Below are 18,020 nucleotides of genomic sequence, written 5' to 3' on the forward strand. Positions count from 1 at the left end.
AAGCTCTGAAGTTCGGGAAGCCGGCGCTCGTATACGCATTCTTGCCATACCGCTGGGAGAGCCGGAGGTTGACCGTAGAGCGTGACAGCTCTGTCTGCGAGGACTCCTTATGCATGTCTGCCATGACGCGCACGAGGTTGGCGAAGTGCGGCGGTAGCCAAGAAATGGCTATCTCGGCCGTAGAATCAAGGCTGTTGGAGGGGGAAGGGGACGCCCGGGAGGGCGATGGACGTTCGCCGAGTGTCGTAAGCAAGGCCCGGGTAGCCTCCGCGCGCGCAGTACTATCGAACGCGGGGACCACCGAAGGCAATGATACGACGGGCGTAGGCGGGACATCCATATCCGGTGTCCGCGCAGGAGTGTTGATGAATGAAGCGGGTGAATCTGAGAGCGCTGCATCCTCTGCCTGGACACCCTGGGGTCCGATGCATCGTGCTGGGGCCGCACTGGCGGGGGAACTGGTAGGACGAGGCATGTCAACTACGGCAGACGTACGCTCTGCAATCGGTGCAATGCTGGGCATGAGGGGCACGCCCGAGTTCAACGAAATAGGTGCTTGCGCTGCTCCTGTGATCGCGACGGGTGCTTTGTCGTTGCTGCCTCTGAACTGATCCTTCAATTGGACTGGCGACTCACGGCGCCGAATAATCTCGACGACCCCGTTCGGTCTTGCATCGGATGCCTCGGAAATGGCAGGTGTACTAGATCGCGTGCTCGTGAGCTTGGCCGGGGTCTGCCAGGGTCGCTCGTCCGCTTTGCATTCCTCCACAGGAGTGACCGAGATGTACGGCTAACACGAAGAGCTGCACGTCAGCAGGAGCGTCATGCGATCTTGCTGAGGTTTACACGTACTGACGCAGAGTTGTTAGAAGGCGTCCGGCTACTAGTGAAGTTCTTGAGGTGAAGGTTCAGATCCGCGATACCATCCGTCAGTGAATCGCCGGAATCGGAGTCGACAGCCTCTTCAGGGACGCTCTTTGGTCCAAGGCCAGCGGAGCCTGAGTCAGATGACGGGGTAGGCAGCCCTATCTGAGCCGACCGTTGGGGACGCAGCAGGCTGCCGCTTGAGCCCGCCGTATCGACCTCAGCAGGTGTCCACGCTGCCTGCAGCGGTGTCGTCGGCGCACGTGGGCTTCTCGAGCTCGCCTGATTCTGCAATGGTTCGATAGCAGGGCGTTGCGAGGGTGCATCACGGAAGGATAGACGGCGCGAAGCTTTCGCTGCGAGAGGCGAACCTTGAGCTTGCGCCGGATTCACGGAGGATTGGGCTCTCCTGTGCCCGGGGCGCGGAGGTTCCGCAGGGGTAGGAAGACCCGATGGCAGCTTCTCCTTCCCGAGGACGTCGGTGCTCCAGTCGAGAACGACAGTCGCCTGCGATCTGAGGCTGTTGTGGGTCGTATGCGGTGCGACGAGGACGACGCGGTATCGGCGGAGTCGTAGCACCGACACTGCGTAGACAAAGTCTCTGTCGCCGGATATCAGGACGATCGTCGCTGGCGCGGGAGTGTCCAGTGCATAGGTAAGCATGTCCACTGGATTGGGTACAGATGTCTGAGTTGAGAAGCATGATGAGGCTACGAAGCAGGAATACCGACCTATCATCATCTTATCGGCAACATCCTTCCTTCCGTTGTGCGGGCAGTCCGTAAGAGACACACCACATGATTGTAACTCTGAACGTAGCAAAGTAGACTTTGGGGACTGCTCGGACAGTTCTAGGTAGGCCTTGAAGAGGATTACACTTCCATAAGTATGTGCAATCTCGCGAATATTGTTGACGATGTCGTAACCGGTCATACTACTCGAAGGGCAGCAGTTCTCTGGTACACGTAAACCGGCAGTCAGCATCCCCGGTTCGGGCGACGCTTCGAGAAGCCGTCTGACGCACCGTAGTCCCAGAATATGGCGACATGTTCGTCGTCAGACATAGAGACGGTGAAAGCGAGAGAAGAAATGAGCGGGGGCCGCGAGTCGCGCGGCAGAGTATGGGGGCCTGGAGGAAGGGGCATGGGTATGAGCCATGTTTATAGCTGCGCGCGCGCCGGCGTCAATGCGCGGCCTGACAGTCGCGCGTCTGTTCCTAAAGACCTGCCTTTTATGGACATCGACTGAGCGCGTCGCGACAGTGGCGGACACGATCACCTGCAGACGCCCGCCACGTTCTCCGTACGCGTCGACCTCCAGCAATGCGTCTCTGGTGGGCTCTACTGCCCCTTGTCCCCACCGCCTTTGCGCAGTCGGGCAACGACTCTGCGTCCTTGCTATGGGGCGCATACCGCTCCAACCTCTACTTCGGGCTCAGGCCCAGAATCCCGCAGTCACTCATGACAGGTCTCTTGTGGTATGGCACCCAAGACTACCAGTCGCTCACCCGTTGGTCATATTCGTTGTCCATGGGTGGAAACTCTGACAACCATCTCAGGCGCACGACATGGCTGTGATCAGGGAGACGGCCTGAGCGGTTACACCTGGACGGAGTACGATGCACGCGAAGGCGGCGTACAAGTCATCAAGGATGCTCCCAATAACGTTGTCATCACGACTGAGTTCCTGAAAGTACCAGGGGGAGAGCACGGCGGCAGCTGGGCTGCACGCATCAAAGGAGAGCCGCTCAATTCAGGTGCGTACCTCATTCCGTCTGGCCGATCAACACGAGCAGACAGGACAACAAGCATTTCCTAGTCGGATATCTGCCGTCTTCTATGCTGGATTGGAAGGTCTCGGAGGACTAGAGATGGAAAACGAGGAAAGCGAGAACGTCAGTCGTGCTCCACCGTTGACCGAGTCTTGCCTCACGCTAGCCACAGGGTTTCAACGGGCCCTTCAAGATCATGGGCAACTCTCCGGACTTGGACGAGTTCTCCATCCGCATTGTGGACGGTTAGTGAGCTTGTTCTTGTGAGCGCTCTCCCGTCAACGTACTGCTTCCAGGACCGAACAACCGACACGTCGAAAGTGGTCCCTTTGCACACGATCATGCACACCGCATAGGCAAGACTCATTATGTCGGCCTCCGCGCCCAGCCTGGAACTATATGGCAAGCAAGAGGTATCTCATGACACCTTCGCTTGATCGGCAGACCGACTGAACTGGTCTTAGAATTCATCCTGAAGAATATACTGGACCATGCCCGCGACGTGCTGGGGGCGTATCAGGATCAAAGCAAAGGTCTTCCCGATCCATCGTTCACCCTGCAATTGTCAGACGAGCTGTACTCCGCAAGCAACCTATATGCAGTGCAGAAGCTCTTCGACGGCCCTTTCCAGTTTGACGTTTATTACGAGAGTGAGAGCGCGAAGCAGCCGTTGGATGGTAAGTCAACCTTAGCTAGTGCATGCGCCCGATGCTGAGACCTTGCTCTAGCGACCGTGCTCGACGAAGGGATTCCAGCCCTGCTCTCGAAGTACAACAAGCGTTTCGACGCCGCTCTCCCCGTGCCTGCGGATTATCCTACCACCGACCCCGAGGCACTGAAAGAATTCTCAAAAGCTGTTACGTCCAACTTGATCGGAGGTATTGGTTACTTCTACGGCACCTCGATGGTGAACAAAGGCTTCCGATACGAGTGGGACAAGGAAGAAGATGACAGCTCTGAAAGCAGCTCGGACATTGACGAGGGCGCTCGGTTGACTGAGCCGAAAGCGCTGTTGACAGCAACGCCAAGCAGAAGTTTCTTCCCAAGAGGGTTTTACTGGTATGTACCGACCTAGTTTGCATATACCTCTCTCTCATCCTTTCATGCTAGGGATGAAGGGTTCCATCTACTACATATTGGCGAATATGATAATGATCTTAGGTAGGTTGGGTCAGTTGGGAAGTGCATTCATCTTGCTCATGGTGTTAGCCTCGAAATTTTGAAGGATTGGATCAACCTGATTGATGAGGATGGCTGGGTTGCGCGGGAACAGATCCTTGGGGAGGAAGCCCGCAGCAGAGTACGTTGAGCTTTGTTGGTGCCGTGAAATCTCTACTCATCTGGACAACGACAGGTCCCAGCCGAGTTCCAGACGCAAGTCCCGACCAATGCAAACCCACCTACTCTCGCAATGGCCGTTACTGCGTTCATCCACCGTCTGAAATCCTCGGGCGGCCTCTCAGACGCAGAGCTAGGGATGGACATGGGAATGGGCGCCGGCGAACAAATCCCGCTCACCGACTCACTGCCCTCCCACCCCGGCGGCATGTATATCAAGGACCACGCTATGGCCACCTCCTACCTCAAGTCGATCTACGCCCCGCTCAAACGGCACTACGACTGGTTCCGGCGCACGCAGCGCGGGCAGATCAAGCAGTACGGCCGCAAGGCGCGCTCGCGCACGGAGGCCTACCGCTGGCGCGGGCGCAGTGAGCAGCACGTCCTGACGAGCGGTATGGACGACTACCCGCGCGGGCCACCGCACGCGGGCGAGCTGCATCTCGATCTCATCAGCTGGATGGCGTTCTTCTCGCGGACAATGCGGGAGATCGCGGAGTTCATCGGGGAGGCGGACGACGCCGCTGCATTTGAGGAGATTGAAAAGGCGACGATCGGGAATATTGATGGTGAGTTCGTGGCCTTTCTGTGTCGGGGTTTGGGTGATCTGATCTTGCGTGATTGTGTAGATCTGCATTGGAGCGAGGAGAACCAGATGTACTGCGATGTTGGCGTGGACAACGATGGTAGGTGGTCATTCCTCAATGCTCAGACGACCTGTTGACGAGTTTCGGTAGACGAATCCTACCACGTCTGCCACAGAGGCTACCTTTCCACTTTCCCGATGTTGCTTGGCCTCCTGTCGCCCGATTCTCCTCACCTCGGCGCCATCCTCGATATAGTCCGCGACCCGGAGCACCTCTGGTCTCCGTACGGTCTCCGTAGTCTCTCGATCTCCCACCCCGAGTTCGGCAAGGGCGAGAACTACTGGAAGGGCCCGATCTGGATTCAGATGAACTTCCTCGCTCTTAAGTCACTGTACACAGTATGTATCCCATTTAACACACGCGAGGCGCGAGTGCTGACGGAGATGTTACCCACAGACATATGCTGCCCAGGAGGGCCCGTACCAGGCACGCGCACAGGAGATCTACTCGGAGCTGAGAAGGAATGTTGTGGACAACGTCTTCAAGGTAGGTTCATATACACTTGCCTTGGTACTAGAGGCTTATACGACCCGTGCAGGAATACCAAAGAACTGGCTATGTGTGGGAGCAATATGACCCCATCACGGGTGAGGGCATGAGAAGGTACATTCAATTCACCACCCCTTCGATGTTTCATTGCTAACTCGGCTCTCTAGTCATCCATTCACCGGCTGGACGTCCCTCGTCGCTTTGAGTACGTGTACTTACTTTGCTCTTTGTCTCAATCTGACTTGCATTCGCAGTCCTTGCCGAGAAGTACTAAAAGGCCTGAGCACAATCATGTCGCGTCTGCTGCGCGACCTCGTCCTGTCCCTTCCAGCATGTGTATAACAATACCTCTGACTTTCACGGACAATTGCGGACCACGTTACGGCGTGACATGGGGTGTCGAGGGTTAGAGGCCATGGCCATGCCAGTCCACATGAGTTTGTGACACGCGACGTGGCCAAGCATTGCTGACAAAAAAATTGAACAGGATGAGTTGAAGTTTGAACAAGCCAAACGGTTGAAACAATACCGATTTGAGCCGATGCATGATTCCGTGGCTGGCGCAGCCGATATGTAGACAAATCCGATGGCATATGTCATGAATCTCTCAGAGATGAGCATCCTCCGCTCTGCGGGGGCTACAAGGTACATTATAATCCAAAGTGCCATATGCAGGGCGTCTATACGACTCCGAACTCGACTCTCGGAACTGATTCTATGAAGGAGTGTCCTATGCTGATATGATCTGCAGCATAGGCCTCATCGTCATGGAGCTTATTATCGCTGGCGGTCGCCGGTTGCTGGACGTCTGGCAAGTCTGCTAGATATTCATCGGCAGCCATCTCCCAATCGCCGTCTACATCACCGTCTTCTGGGAAGCTCGGTTTGCCGTATGCGAGCGAGCCAGCGAGTGTTCCTACCACACGAGCGAAACGGGGGTCGGACACTTGCGATACATCGGTGGGTATGCCGGCCATCGATTTGTTTGCTTTGTGCAGATTGATGTAGAAGTGCGAGAGCAAACTGGTTTGGAGCCTGAGGTATACTATCTCAAACCTACTGAACATCTCCGAACGGTGAAATACGTACGCGTATATAATAGGAATAATAACCCCGTTGACCGTCTAGAATGATAGCTTCGGTATGGCTGAACGTTATGCAATGGATTCAACGTAAGTTACTCACCGAGGTTGCGTCGAGAATGACATTGAGAACCATGAGGGCTAAAATCGCACTAAGGTACGTCAATGCCGGTATCCCAATATGGCCTTCACTTATATAAGCTCACACGAAGTACAACGTCCCTATGATGGCGGGAGGGGAGAGGTCAGACAACATGACCACCACAACCATAGTAATTACTAACCGTCTCTGATTAGGTGCGTTGTAAGAGGAGTCTTCAATGGTATGTCTTTTACAAGCTTCGCCGTGCCATAGGCATGGCGCCAGGTCGCCACCAAAAGCAACACCTCAGGGATTACAACAGACGCTTGCCCTGAAGCATATACTGTCGCAGTATTGGAAAGGCAGATCACTAGTCAGTATAATTCACTACCATTAAGATGTGGATGGCCGCACATGGTCTGGATACGCATCGTCAATACGGGCGCGACCAATCTGCAGTCCAATAAATCAAGCGCACCTATCGATCGTGGGGTTATCACCGACCGTGACCACACAACCAACAGGCTGGGGCCAATCTATCGCCTCAAGGGTGAACGCCTGATACTAATGATCAGATTGCATGAGTGACAAGAAGGAGACGACGACAAGGAGACCTACGATATCCATTGCTACATCCACACCTGACAACAGAAACATGACAGCCGCAAGTGGCACGGAGCGATGGCTAATAGCGTAAGCACGCAATGCCGTGAAAGCTGTCATAGGTAAGCGAAGGCAGTGTAAGCAGATACGACAATGGTAGAGTCGAAGTCCATACCGCCGTTAGCGAAATGAAAGATCGCAGCGGCCCATATCGCTGCCACATTCATGGGATAATAGCTGCATCAGGCAAGCGTTGGTAAGTACAACTTGACATTGAAGAGGTCAGATCGTTCTACCTCTAGCAAAACGTTAGCAAGTGTGCAGTCACCGGAGAAGGCTGCACTTTACCTCGCAGTCTGTCACGAATATTGTTACCATGGCGACCCAAAGGAACAGTGTGATGGATATATGGAGCAGCAGGTACGAGCCAGTCGCAACTGACATGCCACTTCGGCGCCGCCATATAAGATTGACCTCCCACCAGCAGGTGAGGCAGCGATCGTATGTATAAATCGCTGCATGTTCGAATCAGGAAAGCCTTGCAGAATCATATTGACTGCTGCTCACTGTATGCTGCCGCATTGCAACAGTTGACAACGAAGCTGACATCCGTTTTCTGTGTCAGTCATTTGGCGACTCGATGAGGACTGTCGGGTCACTTACGTTGAATCTAGCACGGAAGCTACACTGGCATATCCAGAGCCTGTCACCGACATCGCCGTGAGCTGTTATGGCCAATCGCAGCGGCGGCGAGGTAGACTCGCATGCTTATATACCTGAGGGATCGAGCCATTGAACCGTCACGCTGAGAACAAGACAAGAATGTGCCGTACTGTGGGAGAATTGCGCATGACCAACCGCCAAGCCTCGACTGGCTGGTCTAGTAGTTGAGAGGCTGCCATGGAACTTGAAGTAGACTACCATCTGAAGGTGGTCACCGGGGCCGACGCCAGCATCTGATAGGCACCATGCACTCTGTTGGGATGAAAAGGCGTCAGTGACCCGCACTGCTGTGCTGTCTGAAATTCAGCACCGTTGCTTGTGCAGGCGTGGGGCAGTGGTACCAACCCAGCAGGTGCGAGGATAGGCCAATAGCTGCCTGAGGCTTATGCTTGCTCGGGGATCCTGAAACCCCGGGTGGTCCGTTGGACCCATACTCACACACAGATGTGCCTGGTAAGCCCGGCAAAATGATGATTGTTTGCACAGACGCCAAGTTATGGCGGGAGCCATCAAGTTCCGACTCTTCCCTACCAAACGCACTGCGGTTTGAATAGGACCACGCAGTACTGCCTGGTTTATCCTTTGAATAGGACCACGCAGTACTGCCTGGTTTATCCGACGTCGATCGAACCATCCATCGTAAGGCTCACCTCATGCAGGACTGCATCGATTCATGGCTGCGGGTAGCACCAGATGTTGTTCCCACAAACCCACCTACAGCGGCCCAGGCCCCACGACCACTACACCTGCAGCGCTTCATCCGAGCGAGGACCACAGGCAAACAGGCACATTAAATGTCGACTGCACCACTGCCTCTGACATCTGCCGCCTTCACGATTGACGAGATCGGCATGATCTTGGTAGTATTTCAGAGCGCATGAACCGCACAGACCACAGAGACCACACGTACCTATCAGACCTACACCGGAGGCGCCTGGCTGAGGCGGAGAATCCAATAGAGCTGGATAGTGTGATGAGCGTCGACATATCTACACAGGGCCATGTGGTACTCATAAATACGTATCATGCCAACATGGATATGAATCTTGAATGGTATACTTGGGTTAGAAAGCGAAGCCAATAGTGAGGTGAAAGCGAGGTGAGCTACATAGCGCGAGTATAGCATGGTCGATGGATGACGGACGAACGAAAGCGGTGAAAATCATGAGTATGCAAGATGCGATGCGGGGGATCGCGCTACGTTGGTGTATATCGTACATCTGTGAGAACGTGTCCGTGTGATGAGATATGAAGTGAGTGTGCGATGCCCATCTGCAATTTGCAAACACGGGCCGTAAGGACAGAGCGCAGCCGAGATGAATCTACCTGAATCAGAATTCGTCCGGGTCAAAGTGCAACGAATCGAAATGCAATGAATCCAGGTGCATTTCCGTGTCAAGGTCGCCCCCAAAAGGGTCTTCTGACGGTACCCGATCCTCGCTACGTCTCGGTAGCTCGTCTTCGGAAAGGGACCCAGCGGAGATGAGGGAGTACGACGAAGAAAACGTCGAGGTGGACGCCGCGAGCTCCGATGACCCCGCAGTGTCAGACTCTCTGCGCGCCGGCTCTTCAGGAGCGGCCGACGACGATCCCTGAGTGAAGAGCTTCTGCAGATCTAGAACGGATATCCTATTCCGGAATGACCTCCGTTTCGAAAGTCGTGAGGGCGGGACGGGAGTGGTCGGTGCTGCCGAGCGCACTTGCCCGTAGTCCTCGATCGACGGGGAGGGATGTAACGGGCGGGAGCGAGCCTTGGATGGAGAGGCGATCGCGGGCATGGTCTGCATATTGTATCTCTTTGGCAGAGGACTGCCTTCTGCAGACATGCCTAACGAGTCGACGTCAGATTCCGTCAGAGTTGGTTGGTGGTTAGGAGAGAAGGTGAAGAACTGGGCGAACGTGAGCGACTTGCGGCGTGAAAGATTGGGGCTGCTCGGGCGAGGTAAGGTTTCCCGCATTATGTCCCCTTCTGAATGCCTAGCCCTCTCCACGTCTGGCGAGCATGTCGGCGGTTCTGGGTCTGCCTCTGGAGCCACCGGACGATGATTTTGGGAGAATGTGAAGACCTGAGAGAGGGTGAGTGACTTCCGGCGGGGGAGCTTCGGAGTACTGGGCCGCGGTACGGTATCTGGCAATGCTGCCTGCTCGGACGAGCGTCCAGGTCGAACGTTCTCCCCCGAGCCCGATGAACTCGTGCTGCTGGAAGCAGACGTCCGCCGAGGCATCTTTCCGACGTTCTTAATGGACTTCAGTGCCTCCGTCGCACGAAGCTTGAACGTCCTCGACTTCTTCATCCCCTGAACCTGTATCTCGCCCGCGTCGTTCCTGCCCTCGCTTCTCCGCAGCTTGACCACCTCAATAACGTCCTCATCCATCACCCTCCTCCGCGATTTCTCTTCGAGAGTGTTTTCCCGTATCACCGCCAGGGACCCTCGTCGTGGCAACACGATCGTCTCCTGCGAATCGTTCTGCAGCGACCGGCGGAACGTAGGCGCACGGTTGTCGATCTGCTGGTAGAAGTGAAGGGCAGTCTCCAAAGCCTCAAGGTCTGGCGTCGTAGAGTATACTTCATGCTCAGCCTCTGCGGCATCGAAATAACAGAACGGCGGGTTCTCGTCCTGCTCTTCTTCGGGTGGGATCACGAAGACGTTCGGCACCGTAGCCCGCGCGACATAGGGTTCCTGTGACGGAGGTGGCACATCAAGGGTGATAGATGATGAGGTCCCAGCTGAAGGAAATGTGAGTGCGGAGGCCATGGGCGTGGGCTGGCCTTGTCGGACGTCCAGAGCCAACGCTTGCAGGAGGGTTGAGTACGGGCGTTTGTTCGCATCCGAACCAAACGCGCCGCTGTCAGCCGGCAGATCCCGTGATCGCGTCGCCGCACCTCGGTCCTCGCAATGATCGAATTTGATGATTAAATGAGCATTCTGAAAGCGACGCAACCGTCGGTCGGAGGTTGAGCACGACTCAAACATGAGCTATCCGGCATGAACATGAACAACAATCCAGCGAGCACACGCAGTATGGAACAAATAGGGCGGCCTCAAAACATCTATTACAATTAGTCTAGCGTCGCATCCTGTGCGAACAGTCGTGCACCATAATCAAGGCGTAAAAATGTCCTCCGGTTCATCATCGTATCATCATCTCAGTGCGTCAGTGAATTACCCAAAGGGGATCTTACAGGCGCAGCAATATTTTCGTCAATTCTTCGGACCACCAGAGGGAACGGCATCTTTAATGGCATAGCGTGAACGCTCTCGTATCGCAGGGCCGTACGCCTGTACAATCACGTTGTTCAATCCCATAGATCCTCCTGAAGCAAGCGGAGCACTTACCCAGAGAAGCCACGGCAGGGGCATACAAATCGCCGTCAAAATCGCGAACACGGTACCCGCCCAGTGGTCCCCAAGGTTCCTGTACATGATGGGGATCACGAGCGGGAAGAAGCACGCGCAGATCGAGCGGAGGACGACAGTCGCTGCCAGCGCACTGGCGGCGTAAATCTGGTATGTGTCCATAAGGTACTGTGTCGCGCCCTGCATGACCAACGCTACGCCGGTTCCGAAGGGCGCGCCCGCCATGATGGGCAGGATCCAGTGGTGCGAGGGTGTGCATGTCCTGTGATGAGGCCCATCGTTTCAAACTCGATTAAAGTACGCAAGCTAGGAAGAGCACTGACCATGCAAACCAGAACAACCCAACAGGCAAGCACACGGCGCCAAACATTGGCGAATACAACCGTCTGCAAAACACGCATGAGTTCCAGCTCTCGCAAACGCACAAGGGCGGACTCACGCTTCCGGCGGCGCGCGCCCCGTCGGGCTCTTCGCCATCGCCGCCCAATACAGCCGATTCTGCACGGGCGCGAGGCACATCCCGAACGTCGTGCCCACGCCCACGCCGATGAATGCGAGGCCGCCGAGGCCGGGCGACCAGTGGCGCTGCTGCTGGAACACGATGGGGTACGCGGCGAAGAAGGCGTAGAGGATCGCGTAGGCGACCGCGACGTAGACCGCGAAGAGCAGGACAATCGGCTCGGTCGCCATGAACACTGTTATGGGTGAGTCAGTCAGTGGATGAGGGAACTGGAGAAGGTGGGACGTACGGAAGGGCCGCGCGAGGTTTGTGCGGAAGTGCGCGAGCCGATCTCGTGAGCGGCCGACGTCGGAGCGCGAGACGTAGATAGCCTTGCCTTCGCTTGCCTTCCGCAGCTTTCTTGCCCGCCATCTAAGCAACACCGGTCCATACTGGAGGGCACAGCAGAGCGCGGGGCGTCGGAGTTAGGTTGTGTAGCCATGTTGAAGAACTGGAGCGACTCACAGTCTCAGGCAAGATGAAGACGAAGCCAAGCAAGGCTATAGCTGAGGCCATGAACATTATCCAGAAATTAAACCTCCAGCCGAGGTGCGAAGTGGACACCCAACCACCGATGATTGGCCCGACGACTGGATTATGCTCAACTGTCAAAACATGACAATACTGCATAGTATGACTGGGTTCCTACCTGGTCCGAGGAATGGTGCGCTTGCATATAAAGAGGACGCGACACCGCGATCCCGAGGAAGCCATATATCCGCCAGCGCAGCACCAGAGTTCGTGAAGGCTGACGTTTGTCCGTGAGAGGAGGTAACAGATGGAGACCGGGATTCGGTGATACTTACGCGACACGCCGAACATACCAGCTAATAGTCGGGTAGCTAGGAGTGTTGCGGCGTTCTTGCACAGGGCGCCGCCGAGATGTAGGAGGGTGAATGCGGTATACGAGACTATGAAGACTATCCGCTTCATTGGGGAAATACAGTAGTCAAATTCACCGATTTGTTGCGGGTGAGTGTGCGTGACTTACGCGTCCGTACATCTGGGAGATTGTATTAGCTACCTAGTGGTTCTACGCCGAAGGGAACGTACCTCGCTGAGGGGTGCCCATAGCAATGGTCTGAATATCTCTGCTTGGTTAGCGATCCACTGCTGAAGCAGATTTGAGGGTCGCCTACCCAAAAATAAACCCGAGCACAAACAAAGAGATTCCGAGTAGGGCTACCTCCTCAGATATGTGTAAGTCTATGGTAGAATAATGCAGACCGGCACTGTATGAGCTGCTGCAGAATGACGATGTCCATGTTGCATAAGCAAGCTATAGGTTTTGTATAAATTTAGCAAATATTAGCCATGGTCAGCTGTGTTAATCGCTGAATGCAACCAACCTCGAATGTCAGCACCCATCTTCGCGTCTTCGACCAATTGAAGGGGTTCTCTGGGTCATCTACATCCCAGTCAACGATGTATGGGTCCTCGGCCGTGCCGCTGCCGGGATACCGCGGTTCCGCGGCTCCATATGCGACCTCGAGATCTTTCTCGACCTCCTTCTCCTGCTTGACAGACTCCTGGTGCGCTACAGGATTGGCAGTTTCCTCGTCAATGAGTGTAGAGCGCGTTGACGGTGGCATGATGCGTGGCGAGGGTACCAACGCCTGTAGGGCCTGGGACCGTCCCGCAGCTTGTCCCGGTGTTATATGGACGGGTTCGGCAGACACACGGCACTAGAAGGTAAAGAGGGCGGCAGAGCGACGGCACCCTCGGCAGGAGCCATGGTGGGAGTTGGGACGCAGTTCCAGTGAGCAACGCCGGTGGAGGATGGATGTCAGCCCGCCCCGCCCCGGGAAATGGTCCCGGAGTAGCCGGTCGCGGCCAACGTCGCGGCCATCAAGTGATCGCCCCCGAGATCATCGGAGCGCCACCCACCATAAGATCCCCGAGCCATGCCCGGCCCCGACGGCTCTCCCATGCAAGTCCCTGCTCACCACCTCAGCCCAGGATTACAATAACGGCTATGAATTAAAGTCATGCAATAAAACACACCACAGTTACCGCTCCGAAATGAGTATCTCCTAGCCACCTGCGACGACCCGGACCACCCCACGTGACATGCCGCCGGCAGCCACTTGCGGTTGTGGCATGTGTGTCCGTCGATCCTCGTTCGTACTGCCTTGACCGAGCGAGAGACCTAGTCACTCATATAGGTCCCAACCTCGGGGGCAAGGTGTCCTGTCTCGTAGACCCACACACGCTTCCGTTTTTCGTGCTGCATCCTAAAACAAATCGCTGACCATGGCTGCCATCCTTCCCATCATTCATTTCAACGATGTCTATCGCGTGCAACCCTTCAAGTTGTCTCCGAAATCTCCAGAGACGATCGACGTCACACAATGGGCTGCGATGCTCGACGACTTGCGCGACCAATGGCCGAAGCGATCTGACGGCAAGCGCGATGGACTCGTTCTCTTCTCAGGCGATGTCTTCTCGCCCTCCGTCGAGAGCTCCATCACACGAGGAAGTCATATGGTCAGCGACATACCAGTTCTTTTCCGAGCTTCATAACATGCGCCCGACGCAACAGTATTAACGGCTTCACATTAGGTTCCAGTGCTGAATGCGATTGCCCCGGATGTGTCTATGACAGGTTCGGCATTGCGAGATTGCTTCCATGTAGCTGAGGTCTCATGACGTTTCCAAGGCAATCACGACTTCGACTTCGGTGAGTGTCGAGTGTATGCAATACCACACAGCTTGAATATTCCCTACGCGGCAAGGCTACCCTCATTTGTCTGAATTGATAAAGGACACGAGCTTCGTCCGTAACCTTCTCACCCTAGTGCGCGCTAGAGCTCCGGTACTCACAGCAGGCCACAGCCGTGGTTGCTCAGCAACATAATCGACACTACCACGTCACGCATCCCCGAACACGTACAAGAATACCACATGCTTGAGCGCGCGGGCGTACGTATCGGCGTGATAGGGCTCGTAGAGAAGTGCGTCGACCCCCATTCTTAGCATAGCGCAGTGCGCCTCACCAAAAAGATCCGTTATTTTACGTGCTCGCTGCCGTCAGAGAGTGGATTGGCACCGTGTCCTCATGGCCCGAGAACTTCGGATACCGAGATATGGCGCAAGTCGGCATCGAATTGTCTAAGCGTCTCCGGGATCCTAACGGAGAGCACAAATGCGACATTATCGTAGCTCTCACTCACGCACGGTGCGTCGGTCGCCGCAATTTCTCTGTCTGCCGCTTATTTCTCTATCAGAGTGCCTAACGTCAGTGCGATCTCTCATATCGACGCACAAATCGCTGAGCGCCGATTGGCTGCAGGACATCGCTCTAGCGAAAGCGTTGCGTGCTTCCTCGCCTGCAGCTCAAGAGGAGCATCCGATCTACAACGAGCACGGCGTCGACCTTATCCTCGGTGGTCATGACCACCTCTACTACATCTCGCACGGCGCAACCGCTTGGGAGGGCTACGACTTGGCGCACCCAGTGCTCGGGGCTGAGGATGATAAGGGCGACGTGCTCATCGTCAAGAGCGGCACTGACTTCAGGGACTTGAGCGAGTTCACGCTGGAGTTGTTCGAAACGCCTCCTGGAAGCGTGCGGCGCAAGGTTATCAAGGAGATCAGAGGTAGACGTGTACGATATAGTTGCAAAGCGCCTCATCCCCACGCGTGTTATCAGGCAAACGACATGCGACGCAGCCGGGCTCGAAGAAGAATGAGCGCATCGCGAAGCTCCTCGAGTCCATCCTGTCGTCTGTCTCTGACGCGCTCAAAGCGCCCGCGTGCAAGACCGAAGTCGAGCTTGATCTGCGCTCACAATTGATCCGCGTTCAAGAGGTACGGCCATCTACTTATCCTTCCCGGGCTCCCGTCCATTTTTGCCATCGTCATTGAGCAACGTTCGTTCTATAGACAGTGGCCGGGAATTGGTTTGCGGACGTCCTTCGACATGCATACGACGAGGCTCCTGAAATGGCAGGCGGGTCCGACGGTGTTTTGATCTGCGCCGGGACCTTGCGTGGCGATTCGATCTACGGACCTGGTAAAGTATGCCTATTGCGAACTTCGCCCAACTGGCTGACACGACTCTGCAGGAAATGTGACGCTCGGCGACATCCTAGAAATCCTGCCGTTCGAGGACCCTATCGTCGCGCTCGAACTTGACGGCGAAGCCATCTGGGACGCCCTCGAACAATCGCTCTCTACGTGGCCCGCGCAGGAGGGGTGCGTCACTGGCTCCCTCTCTCGCCCATTGAAGTTCGTACTGAGCAGCTTGCCCCAGACGCTTCCCTGTCATCTCCGGCTTCCGCGTCTCCTGGGACTCGCGCCGCCCGCCCGGCCAGCGCGTTCTCGGGGTGTGGCTTCTGCAGGAGCCGAGTGGGAGCGTGAGCACGAGCGCGTCGCCCACACCTGTGCCCTCTGCGAACGCGTCCATGACGAGCCTGCGCTCGATTGGGGCGACGAGCAGCGGCGCGTCAACCCCTGGGCAGCCGCTAGTGGACGGCGAGCCGATCACGCGCACGAAGGGCGGGCGGAAGTACCGCACCATTACGAGAGAGTATATGGCACAGGGCCATGACGGGTTCTTGGCGTTGAAGGGAAATAGGTATCTCGTGGATGATGAGAGCGGCCAGCTCATGAGCCAGCTTGTGCGCAAGTATTTGCTAGGTGTGTACTTCCACAGATGAATCAAGTATACGAGAACTCAACCGTTGACAGGCTGCCGATATGTGAACCGCATGTCACGCGTAGCGGACGTCTCGACCGTCGAGTGCCTCCACCCGCAAACACAAAGCGTCATCTCGAAGGAGAAAGCCCGGCGCAAAGACTATGATCGGCACGCTCGCTCCCATTCTCACCATAGCCACATGCATTCGCACTCGCAATCTCATTCTCGCTCCCGCTCTAAGACTCCACATCATCTCGGCGCCGACGCTGGAACGCCAGGCTCGCGTGAACGATCACCCTCGCCCAGCGTCGTCCAGAAGTGGAGGCATGCGGCGAGGCGGGCGCTGCGCTGGTCTCGCGCGCACTACCGCGACAATATCCATATCACGGGTCGGGAACATATGAGTCCCGTCGATCACTTTGACGGGTCGAGCTTGAGGAAGAGGCCTATAGGTCAACAGAATGCGGGGGGAGAGACAAAGGTTGCGAAAGCGGAGGACGACGAGGAAGACCTTGCGGTTATACACCCGATTGTGGACGGAAGGCTTAAAGATGAAGGTAGAAATTGACGATGTAGTGGGCACAACAAGTGAACGAAACAAATTAACGCTATACTTTCGATATTATCACTTGCTGTTGACAGCAGGGGTGCGCACTCTCGGGACCGCAACAGATGTCTGGTTCAGTCATTCACAGTCTGACGCGAAAGGGCGCCACACCCTGGCTGCACCCGTTAGGCGACTAGGCTGCTAGCCTCTCGTTCGAGTGATTCCATGAGGCCTCGGAGCACTTTGCGGCATCTGTGATGAGTTATGATGGTCTCTGGCGCAACTGGGTCCTCGAATAAACTCGCAGAGCAAGTATCCTATTATGGGATTGGCTCAGTAGGTGTAGGAGGAAGCTCTGGGATGCGGACCACGGGCGCAGGGTCGCCTGTGATTGTTCTTGCGTGATGTGCGAATAGACCGACAGCGGATCCGACACCAGCACCGCCGAGGATCACTATACGATGCCATGAGCGGTAGAAAAGAACAAGATCAATGTTTGACTTACGATTCACTGTGCTAGCTCTCTTCCAGATTACGGCTGGGGTCAAGACTGCGAATAGGATTCCGCCAATAGTGGAATGGTCGTCGGCTCGTATTGAGGACGTCTGCAGAGAGCCTGAGGTTTGATAGTGCGTCTTAAGTTATAACGTGAGACACGCTCACATCATACGCCGCCTTTATTCGTCGAACGCGGACTTTGTCAGGGTTGGAGTACACAGTCCTGGCATATTCGAAGGCGCCACCACTGGCTGTCCCTATGTGGGATGTCATAACCAACTCGCAACATAGATGAGGGCCATGACACACCAGCAACGCCCCCTATCCACGTGGCACGTAGTAGACGATTGACGGAGAACTGTGCCCTCCCGTAACGAGACAGCGCAAACGTAGCGTACAGCGGCGGAGTTAGCAGTGACATCAATTGATAGCCCTTCGTCATGCCTCGCCGGACGAGGAACTCGACGTCGGCTGCGTGAGCTTGAGGGGTGGCGGCGACGGCAAAGTTGTCGGTCATCACGGTGGTCGTTTTGGGGTGAAGCGACGGCGCGCTGGAAGGATGCGCAAGAGAGCACGGTAGCGGCATAACGTCACACTCAGCCACGGACGCGACGCGTCTCACGTGCACGCTGCAGACGCGCCACTGGCAGTGGCAGCAGGCTGCTGCCTGGAATCGGGTTCAGTTATACCTCGTTCAAATCCAGACCCAAGGTAAGCACCGTGCATGATATAAATGAGAGCATCAAATGAGGGAGTGTGTTCAGGAATGTATTGCAATACGTTGTAACCATGCAGTGTATACAGGTAGGTCTATTCTATCACCAGCGATATCTACTAGGTTGCGTAAATGGCTCTAAGCCTCTTTTCGCCGCGCCC

The 18,020-nt window shown here is 55.7% G+C and overlaps 7 protein-coding genes across 7 annotated transcripts; 2 read left to right on the plus strand and 5 right to left on the minus strand.

The window, feature by feature from the left end:
- Nucleotides 1-767: 767 nt before the first annotated feature.
- C8Q71DRAFT_735221 (NYN domain-containing protein) lies at nucleotides 768-2,035 on the minus strand. Its single transcript, XM_047922460.1, has 3 exons — nucleotides 1,889-2,035; nucleotides 1,596-1,820; nucleotides 768-1,532 (listed from the first exon to the last, which is right to left on the minus strand). The coding sequence occupies exons 1-3, from the start codon at nucleotides 2,007-2,009 to the stop codon at nucleotides 823-825; spliced, it is 1,056 nt and encodes a 351-aa protein (XP_047783980.1). The 5' UTR covers nucleotides 2,010-2,035; the 3' UTR covers nucleotides 768-822.
- A 151-nt stretch (nucleotides 2,036-2,186) lies between these two features.
- C8Q71DRAFT_794181 (glycoside hydrolase) lies at nucleotides 2,187-5,383 on the plus strand (the record flags this gene model as incomplete). The annotated part of the gene is made up of 16 exons (XM_047925524.1): nucleotides 2,187-2,373; nucleotides 2,423-2,620; nucleotides 2,673-2,758; nucleotides 2,808-2,880; nucleotides 2,932-3,048; nucleotides 3,100-3,312; nucleotides 3,364-3,694; nucleotides 3,746-3,796; nucleotides 3,845-3,935; nucleotides 3,990-4,542; nucleotides 4,603-4,659; nucleotides 4,711-4,958; nucleotides 5,017-5,106; nucleotides 5,159-5,223; nucleotides 5,277-5,314; nucleotides 5,364-5,383. The coding sequence occupies 16 exons, from the start codon at nucleotides 2,187-2,189 to the stop codon at nucleotides 5,381-5,383; spliced, it is 2,418 nt and encodes an 805-aa protein (XP_047783981.1).
- A 268-nt stretch (nucleotides 5,384-5,651) lies between these two features.
- On the minus strand, nucleotides 5,652-7,200 carry C8Q71DRAFT_228206 (uncharacterized protein). The gene is made up of 8 exons (XM_047917150.1): nucleotides 6,892-7,200; nucleotides 6,752-6,831; nucleotides 6,688-6,692; nucleotides 6,476-6,616; nucleotides 6,398-6,413; nucleotides 6,295-6,343; nucleotides 6,199-6,233; nucleotides 5,652-6,144 (listed from the first exon to the last, which is right to left on the minus strand). Exons 1-8 carry the CDS (start codon nucleotides 6,994-6,996, stop codon nucleotides 5,790-5,792), a joined length of 786 nt encoding a protein of 261 aa, XP_047783982.1. The 5' UTR covers nucleotides 6,997-7,200; the 3' UTR covers nucleotides 5,652-5,789.
- Nucleotides 7,201-8,671: 1,471 nt separating this feature from the next.
- C8Q71DRAFT_228265 (uncharacterized protein) lies at nucleotides 8,672-10,410 on the minus strand. The gene has a single exon (XM_047917153.1). The coding sequence runs from the start codon at nucleotides 10,353-10,355 to the stop codon at nucleotides 8,931-8,933; it is 1,425 nt and encodes a 474-aa protein (XP_047783983.1). The 5' UTR covers nucleotides 10,356-10,410; the 3' UTR covers nucleotides 8,672-8,930.
- A 111-nt stretch (nucleotides 10,411-10,521) lies between these two features.
- On the minus strand, nucleotides 10,522-13,690 carry C8Q71DRAFT_820129 (MFS general substrate transporter; the record flags this gene model as incomplete). Its single annotated transcript, XM_047926169.1, has 13 exons — nucleotides 10,522-10,880; nucleotides 10,938-11,220; nucleotides 11,282-11,344; nucleotides 11,398-11,653; nucleotides 11,708-11,849; nucleotides 11,923-12,047; nucleotides 12,107-12,205; nucleotides 12,264-12,384; nucleotides 12,449-12,460; nucleotides 12,511-12,538; nucleotides 12,597-12,736; nucleotides 12,807-13,013; nucleotides 13,661-13,690. The coding sequence occupies 13 exons, from the start codon at nucleotides 13,688-13,690 to the stop codon at nucleotides 10,803-10,805; spliced, it is 1,584 nt and encodes a 527-aa protein (XP_047783984.1). The 3' UTR covers nucleotides 10,522-10,802.
- C8Q71DRAFT_228450 (Metallo-dependent phosphatase) lies at nucleotides 13,517-16,817 on the plus strand. Its single transcript, XM_047917154.1, has 13 exons — nucleotides 13,517-13,944; nucleotides 14,020-14,062; nucleotides 14,117-14,137; nucleotides 14,193-14,233; nucleotides 14,293-14,411; nucleotides 14,492-14,635; nucleotides 14,685-14,694; nucleotides 14,750-15,056; nucleotides 15,110-15,267; nucleotides 15,343-15,472; nucleotides 15,525-15,654; nucleotides 15,713-16,098; nucleotides 16,150-16,817. The coding sequence occupies exons 1-13, from the start codon at nucleotides 13,711-13,713 to the stop codon at nucleotides 16,665-16,667; spliced, it is 2,241 nt and encodes a 746-aa protein (XP_047783985.1). The 5' UTR covers nucleotides 13,517-13,710; the 3' UTR covers nucleotides 16,668-16,817.
- Nucleotides 16,712-17,719, minus strand: C8Q71DRAFT_735245 (uncharacterized protein). Its single transcript, XM_047922461.1, has 4 exons — nucleotides 17,454-17,719; nucleotides 17,310-17,401; nucleotides 17,152-17,251; nucleotides 16,712-17,100 (listed from the first exon to the last, which is right to left on the minus strand). Exons 1-4 carry the CDS (start codon nucleotides 17,659-17,661, stop codon nucleotides 16,967-16,969), a joined length of 534 nt encoding a protein of 177 aa, XP_047783986.1. The 5' UTR covers nucleotides 17,662-17,719; the 3' UTR covers nucleotides 16,712-16,966.
- Nucleotides 17,720-18,020: the final 301 nt, after the last annotated feature.

The sequence above is a fragment of the Rhodofomes roseus genome (genome assembly GCF_022264815.1).
Source record: "Rhodofomes roseus strain CIRM-BRFM 1785 chromosome Unknown C8Q71scaffold_2, whole genome shotgun sequence".
Taxonomy (NCBI): domain Eukaryota; kingdom Fungi; phylum Basidiomycota; class Agaricomycetes; order Polyporales; family Fomitopsidaceae; genus Rhodofomes; species Rhodofomes roseus.

Excerpts from the sequence above, each read along its gene's own strand:
- C8Q71DRAFT_735221 (XM_047922460.1), bottom strand. The coding sequence starts at position 2,009 with ATGCCCCTTCCTCCAGGCCCCCATACTCTGCCGCGCGACTCGCGGCCC. Across the intron at positions 1,821-1,888 it reads CGCCATATTCTGGGACTACG|AGAACTGCTGCCCTTCGAGT; the intron begins GTGCGTCAGACG and ends TACGTGTACCAG. Across the intron at positions 1,533-1,595 it reads TGCCGATAAGATGATGATAG|TGGACATGCTTACCTATGCA; the intron begins GTCGGTATTCCT and ends TACCCAATCCAG.
- C8Q71DRAFT_228206 (XM_047917150.1), bottom strand. The coding sequence starts at position 6,996 with ATGACAGCTTTCACGGCATTGCGTGCTTACGCTATTAGCCATCGCTCC. Across the intron at positions 6,234-6,294 it reads TCATTCTCGACGCAACCTCG|ACGGTCAACGGGGTTATTAT; the intron begins GTGAGTAACTTA and ends CTATCATTCTAG. Across the intron at positions 6,145-6,198 it reads ATTATTCCTATTATATACGC|GCTCCAAACCAGTTTGCTCT; the intron begins GTACGTATTTCA and ends AGTATACCTCAG.
- C8Q71DRAFT_228265 (XM_047917153.1), bottom strand. The coding sequence starts at position 10,355 with ATGGCCTCCGCACTCACATTTCCTTCAGCTGGGACCTCATCATCTATC.
- C8Q71DRAFT_228450 (XM_047917154.1), top strand. The coding sequence starts at position 13,711 with ATGGCTGCCATCCTTCCCATCATTCATTTCAACGATGTCTATCGCGTG. Across the intron at positions 14,138-14,192 it reads CAATCACGACTTCGACTTCG|GCTACCCTCATTTGTCTGAA; the intron begins GTGAGTGTCGAG and ends CTACGCGGCAAG. Across the intron at positions 15,655-15,712 it reads ACGTGGCCCGCGCAGGAGGG|ACGCTTCCCTGTCATCTCCG; the intron begins GTGCGTCACTGG and ends AGCTTGCCCCAG.
- C8Q71DRAFT_735245 (XM_047922461.1), bottom strand. The coding sequence starts at position 17,661 with ATGACCGACAACTTTGCCGTCGCCGCCACCCCTCAAGCTCACGCAGCC. Across the intron at positions 17,402-17,453 it reads GTGGATAGGGGGCGTTGCTG|GGACAGCCAGTGGTGGCGCC; the intron begins GTGTGTCATGGC and ends CATCCCACATAG. Across the intron at positions 17,101-17,151 it reads GAGAGCTAGCACAGTGAATC|TGATCCTCGGCGGTGCTGGT; the intron begins GTAAGTCAAACA and ends GGCATCGTATAG.